At 37.6% G+C, this 7,267-nt stretch overlaps 1 protein-coding gene across 2 annotated transcripts in view; it reads left to right on the top strand.

Annotated features, from left to right (window-relative positions):
* The first annotated feature begins 1,559 nt into the window (after positions 1-1,559).
* The window catches only part of trappc8 (trafficking protein particle complex subunit 8), a 29,473-nt gene continuing 23,765 nt past the window's right edge, over positions 1,560-7,267 (top strand). For both annotated transcript variants that reach the window (XM_055024126.1, XM_055024125.1), the window contains exons 1-6: positions 1,560-1,836; positions 2,921-3,127; positions 3,376-3,465; positions 3,743-3,917; positions 5,773-5,926; positions 6,855-6,948. In XM_055024126.1, the coding sequence (XP_054880101.1) occupies positions 1,680-1,836; positions 2,921-3,127; positions 3,376-3,465; positions 3,743-3,917; positions 5,773-5,926; positions 6,855-6,948 (877 nt within the window). In that variant the 5' untranslated portion in view covers positions 1,560-1,679. The remainder of the gene's footprint in view (positions 1,837-2,920; positions 3,128-3,375; positions 3,466-3,742; positions 3,918-5,772; positions 5,927-6,854; positions 6,949-7,267) is intronic.

Raw genomic sequence — 7,267 nt, 5'->3', positions numbered from 1 at the left:
AAATTTTGGTTTGGAATGTAAAAAGGAGGAGACTGGTACAAGACGACTCTAGCGGAGAATGACCTTTGTTTTCTCCATATATTTGCTTTTGGGTTTTTTAGCAGGTCTCAAGCAGGGTAATAAAATTAATATTAAACACACCTTCTAATGCATATATTTAAATTAAGGGAATACACATCCTTACAAAAAGGTCTGTTTTACAGCAGAAAATCGAAATGCTTTGTGCCAGAGTGAGCAATGCCAAAAAATGCATTTTTGTCTTTCCTTTTCAACTCATTGCAGGTAATTCTATGTTTTGTCATGTGTTGGACTTCTTGATAAGCTGGGTGTAAATGCTAAGGTAACATTCTGTATGCACTGAATTCTCTGGATAAAGCTCTAGATAGGCCTATATCTGAAGTCTGATGTCGAATGATTGTTTCTTTATTATTTCCCCTGCACATGCTGAGTCCTGGATCTGGGAACTAGAGGAAAATTAGCGAGCCAAGTGAAGTTATTCCTCTAAGTTTTAACACTGGCCACTTATTTTGTCTAATGCTATGATTTATTAAATATCCAAACTCAACATCCTAAGCAATAATAATAATCGAAGTAAAACCTGCTAAAATCACAATAAGAAAATGAATCAATCATAGCAAAAATGTTCTGCACCATATCAGTCTCAGGAGATAATTGAGGATGAAGAGACGCTGATTTCTGGTTCTTTAGGTTCTGACGGGTCTGCGGTTCCTCTCCATTCTGTCTGTTACACAGCAGCAAACTACGCCATGACGGACACATTGTTTTTGACGATTGATATTCACAGTATCCATCCTCATGGAAATTCTTCAGCTTATAATGCGCGTCTTTTCACTCACGTCTTTATTTTGAAAGCGCTTTTTCTTCTAAGGATATGGAATCAGATCGAGGACGTTTTAAAAATGATAGCAGCTCATCGCGGCTGCGTAGTGACTGTCTCCCGGCAACCGTGACGTTCAGCGTCGGTAGTGACTATTGCTGATCTGAATATTCCCTGTGTTTTATTTTGGCAATTATTGTCAAACTTAGTGTTGATGTTTATTATAAGCCAGTCTATCGGACAGCTATGTATCGGTTCAATCCTAAAACTGGGCTGATGCCACTGATTTAGGTCTTATCCAGTAATCAAAACTAAATGAAGTTATGATGTGGTCTAGGAAAAGTCTGGACTAAATTCTAATTTACATTACATAATCAAATCTTAATTACATTAAGATTTATTGCCATAAATCTTAATGGCAATTTATTAAGATTTATTACATCTTAATAAATCACTTTTCTATCTATCTATCTATCTATCTATCTATCTATCTATCTATCTATCTATCTATCTATCTATCTATCTATCTATCTATCTATCTATCTATCTATCTATCTATCTATCTATCTATCTATCTATCTATCTATCTATCTATCTATCTATCTATCTATCTATCTATCTATCTATCTATCTATCTATCGCACTTCTAAATAAAGTTTCTTTAAAAAAAAATATATCTGCAGTCACCTGACAGCCACAGAACTACACAGGAAGAGGGTTCGTGACAATATGGCCGCCGCCTGCTAGTTTTCACCACATATCAGAAGCGTTTATATAGGCTGCTTTTAATCGAACCACCGGTTTAGTTTGGAAAAAAGGTTGCTTGTTATTCTAGTACGACATGGCTCAGTGTCTTCTGTCCGTACACGAATTCATTCAGGATTCGTTTGTCCCCAAGATAGCCGTGTTATGTAGCGCTGAAGCGGACAGAGTCACTCGAAAGAACAACTTAAATTTTGTAGAGCTGTTGAAGCCGTTCTGTCGATTGACATCGGAAGGTATGAGTCTGAAATCCTCTTCTTAGCTGTTGCACAAGCGGCTTTAGTGGAAAATTGTTTCCGAAGAACAGGATACGACCAACGGTAGCTGTACGCTAACACTGCATTAGCTTACCTGATTAACGAAGCCCGAGTCAGACAAGGCAGGAGGGTTCTGCCGGGTGCACTTTTGTGATCTGTAATGAGACTAAACATGATAGTAAGACTAATACAACGCTGCACATGTGCTGTATAATAGCATTTTCACTAAAGGAGAGTATACAGCACTGTGGAATTGATTTTATTAGATTCTAGCCGATAAATGTGTTTATAACAAACATTGTGGTTTGTTAAATTAGCAGTTAATCCTGAGAATGACCTGAAATTCTATAGAAATGGGTTCTTGTCAGTAAAACGTGAAAATTTATGCGAGTTATTTGCTGCTGCGGTCAGTTACTAGATTAACTACTATCAACAATACTAAGTATTTATCTGAATTCCTTAAGCTGCACTTTGCAATCAAAGTTTTCTCTGCAGGTACTGCATTGTGACATTAAATAAGCTGTCTGGTAAGCCATCAGACATTTAAATAGTGTTCAGCAAATCAATGGGAGTGTCTTTTGTTGAAAATATGTAAGATCCATTAAATATCTTCTGGAAACATTTTGAATTTTAAATGATTCTGTGTGGCTTCAGTTATGCTTTGTCAGAAAATTCTTCACCTGTTCTTTACAGCAGTGCTAACTTGTTTTCATCTAGTCATAAAGCTGCAATATTTGTAAATTTATTGGACTCTTTGTTTACTGGAATAGGCAGGTTATGTGTGTAAGTGCTGGTACCGTCTGTCAGGCTTATGTTATATAGGCCTCCAGATCCCTGGGGCTCATCCCATGCCTAGTTCTAGTTTAGGCCGCCTGGGGGAGCAATGGGCTTCCACGGTGCAATATTGTTAAAGTTATGTCAAGATAAGAGCCGGTAAAGAAAGAATGAACCAACCTACCGTGACGTTCAGCGTCACGGTAGGTTTTTTAGCAGGAGCCTCAAGGGAATCGGCAGCAGTGACTCATGATTTTGGGAGATCAGATTGAAGTGTTCTTTTCTTCAGGTCACATCCGGGATCCAAACAACCAGCTCCAGACTGTGAAGAACTTACGGATCTGTGTCAGCAATGTGGTGACCAGTCCCAGTCCACCTGCTTCTGACGGATCCTCCCAGAACCGTCTTCTCAGTGAAGTGGTGTTTTCCTGTCAGCCCCAGGAGGCTGCACAGGCCACTGCTTTGAGGACAGGAGACTATCATTTAAACTTAAATGGTAAGTTCAAGATATTCTGGTTTGTCTGTTTGGAGTTGTCAGGTTACAGGTACCTGATTTATCAAATATTCTAAAAATACACAAGCAAATCTTTCAGATGACTACAACAGTCTATCTAAGCTCTTTCTCATTATCTACATCCAGATGTTTTGTTACAGTAAATATAAAAAATGTTATGCTGGAGTCTGGCTAATGAATGATTTGTGTGTTTTTATGTTTTGTTTTTGCTGAAACTGTTTGTGTTTTAGTTACAACACCCTGGTTTGAAGCCTACAGGGAAAACTTCCTGCAGTCTATGCCTGCCTCTGACCATGAGTTCCTGAATCACTACCTGGCTTGTATCCTTTCTGCTTAACACTTTGTACCTGTCTAATATCTGTGTTGTCATAGTTTTCCAGCTTTAATATTACTCACCAATTAGATTATATTCTGATTTCCCATGTCTGTGTCAGAGGGTGAAATCTTATTTATTCCTAATGATCCACAGATTCCAAGAATAACGGTAGAGTTATTTGTTTTAAAAAAGCAATTATAAATACAATAAAAGGGGAAAGGAAAAAGTAAGGTATACATTTGTAAAACAAAACAATGTTTTATGTCCTTGACAAACTCCAGGCCTGCTGGTGGTGTCATCCACTGAGGCTGTTCCAGTGGAGCAGTTCCTCAAGCTTTCCCAGGAGCAGCACAAGATTCAGCACAGCGGAGAATACACTAACCCAAAGTGGTTTATTCCCAACACACTCAAGTATTATGTGTTACTGCATGACATGAACGAGGGAGATGAACAAAGGTACTATTTTATTAGAAAGAGTTTGGTATTATGATGAAAAGACATTTATGTGAACATGTATTATTTAAATGTTGCTACATCCCTGATGTCTTTTCCTCTCATCCTTGTCCTGTCGAGTTTATTTTATTATTTTTAGAAGTTGTGGAGTTCTCACTGTTTAGACCAGGGGTGCTCAATACATCGATCGCAATTTACCGGTCGATCGCGGGAAGGTTTTAAGTCGATCTCGGTAGTAAGTGACAAACCGAAGACCTCCAGGACACTGAGAGCAGCACTTCCCCTTCTAACAGGCTTATCAAAAATATTCACCAAGATCCAAAACGTTTGTAGCTTCATGAAAGAAAAATACATTTTACTAAATCAACAAAACAAGTTAAAATGAATCATCAGTAGTTATTGTTTCATGTTCTAGATGAAATTCATTTTTCATCAAAAAAAAAAAAAAGGGACCAAAAGACCAGATATAACAAAAGCACTTCAAATAAAAAATCAACCACGCTGTGTTCATGAGAGGCTTATTAATAATCAATAAATAAATATCAAGCCTGGAAACCTGCTATGGTAATGGACTGAATGTTTTATTTTTGCCATAATACCTGCTCGGCTTGAGGGGCGCAGGCAGTTGCCACGGCAATGTGTTTTTAACGATAAAGACAGAATTCAGAAGATTTGCCTTTACCTTTGCAGAGCTCTTTGGTTCCTCCTTTCAGTCTGTAGTTTCTCTTGTTGACGTCATCAAACTAAACTTCAGATCTACCAGAACTGACTGACACCTGCTGGCTTCAGGTTTGAGACTGAGAAACCAGTAACCTGCTCCCAGTGTCAGAATCTCACAGAGGAAGAAACTGCATTAGGTTTCTATCACTTTATCATTTCTGATATAACTGATGTATATTCATATAGAAAATGAGTCAATAGGGTTTAATTTACAATTTTTCTGTCTTCGTGTCATGAGGTAGATCTCAGCCGGCTGGTAAGAGAAAAAGTAGATCTTGGTCTCAAAAAGTTTAAGCACCCCTGATTCAGACCAATACTATACTTTTTAGATTATGCAGAGAAACTCCTTCTAGCTTATAAATTGTGAAGTACTTATAATTATCTTGCAACCAAGAAAAGGAATTAAAACAAACTTAGAATCCAGAGAAACTCATCTAGAGAAACTATTCACTACATTAAATCAACATTTAAGACAGTCTTTCCATGTGTGATTCACAGAATTTATGGAATTCATGGAATCAAACATGGAGAGCCAAAACTTTTATTACTTTAGACCAATATTTAGCTTATTATTCCAGAGAAACTCCTTATAGATTATGAAGTACTTATAACAGGAGCAACTAGTTTATATATTCAAGAACTAGAACAAACTTATAACCCAGAGAAACTCCTACGAACATATCTAGAGGAACTACTCATTGCATGAGATCAACTTTATCAGAATGATAATCTAGAGAAACCTTTACTAGCTCATAAATCATGGACTACTTATTCTTAAACATGGGATTATAGTTTTTTGTTTTCCTGTGAGGTTTTCCCACAAACCAACAGCAGGGACAGCTGTCACATTTCCTTTGTTTTTTCTTTCCTTTGGTTTGTTGTTTTGTTGTATTTCCTTCTAAATCATGTATTGCCTTATTGCTGAAAATGTGCTATATAAATAAAATTACCTTACATCATTAATGTATCAAATGATAATCCATGTTTGTATAGCAGTTGCATCCAACAATGGAAAAGTTTCCTGCTGGAAATTTTTTTTTTCATGTTGAAACTGATTTGGTAATTCTTAATTCTGAACATCAATTATGATGGATAACTTAATAGAGACGGGATATGTTGTTGTTTCATTGTTTTTCAGGGCTGAAATGGTTTATGAAGACATGAAGCAAAGGTATGGACCTCAGGGATGTTATCTGTTAAAGATCAACTCTCGTGCCTCTTCACCTGACGAGGACGAACAGATTCCAGACCCATGGAGTCAATACCTGCACAAGCAAAGTGTGTGGAACCAGGTTAGCAGTCTGTTGCTTAATTTGCTTACTCTACCTCAACCTACAATGCAACACAAGGGAAAGCGCTTGGCTCAGGTTTGCATTGTTCACCTAAAAGTTGTGTAGGATTGTGTTCCTCCTAAGCTATCTAATTCAGCTTTTTCATCTGTAGAGTGTCAGGCTCAATATGTGATTCGTACCGAATGACCCCCAAACACAGAAAACAATGTAACGGTTAAAAATATGGTAACAGTTATGTGGCCATAGAGGACAGCAGATGTAGAAATCCAGTTTGTAAACACAGATCATATCCAATCTTAATCTGCAAGTTATTAAACTATGTACACTGACACAGGGCATTTTTCTCAACATCCGTCCATTTTCTAACACCCTTGTCCTTGGGGTTGGCAGGGGTGCCGGTTCCTATCTCCAACTAACTTTCTGGGTGACAGGCGGGGTACACCCTGGACAGTCTGTCGCAGGGCAACACAGAGACAGACAGGAAAAGCAACCATGCGCACACCCTCACAGAGAATTTAGAGACCAATTAACCTGACAGTTATGTTTTTCCTGGACTGGGAATCAAACCCAGGACCTTCTTGCTGCAAGGCAACAATGCTACCAACTACCAGCCACTTTTTCTCAACATATGTGATCTAAGTCACAAATTCCTTGGAACATCACTCAGAAATAAATTTGTCTATTGATGAGCATGTTATTGTTTCAGACTTAGAAGTTAAACTTGAACAAGGCTACTCTCAAACCGAGACGTTTCAAATCTTCAGAATAAATTGTAATTTTTGACAGTACAGTTTGATATTTTGGCAGGTTTTTTACTAAAAGACTGCCAGTTAAAGAGAACCTCTCGCTGAGTTCTCTGGGGAAAGGAATATTTTGTACTGGGTTGCCATATATTTTGTGTAAATGTATCTTGTGATGCGCTTTACAGGAGGTGTTGCAACTTTCTCCGGCTCCTCATGTGGTTTCTGCTCAGGACAGTGTTGTTGCACCTGAGACTAATTTAGGTGACTCAACGGAGAAAGGTCAGTTCAATTCACACCTGCTTCTTTCACGTAGGTTCTTCTTGTCACTGCTTTTTTTTTTTTGGTCAAAGGTTTTTGAAATTTTATTTGTTTTTTCAAAATTTTCCCCTTTTTTCTCGCTTTCTGCTTTAGATCGCTAGTTTCTCCGTGTTTTATTATGACTGTGGTACGCAACAAATTCCATTCAGAGACAAAATATAATGTACGCTTATATATTTTCATTTTGTCGTGTTACAGCAATAAACTTCAAAGTAATTTGGAATCATTTATATGAAAGAAAGATAATGTAGCCCATAGTTTTAAAAAAATCATACACGTT

The sequence above is a fragment of the Poeciliopsis prolifica genome, unplaced genomic scaffold (assembly GCF_027474105.1).
Source record: "Poeciliopsis prolifica strain line A6 unplaced genomic scaffold, Auburn_PproV2 SCAFFOLD115, whole genome shotgun sequence".
NCBI classification, from domain to species: Eukaryota; Metazoa; Chordata; class Actinopteri; order Cyprinodontiformes; family Poeciliidae; genus Poeciliopsis; species Poeciliopsis prolifica.
Note: the sequence above shows the minus strand (reverse complement) of the source record. Positions and strands in the feature narration are given on the sequence as shown.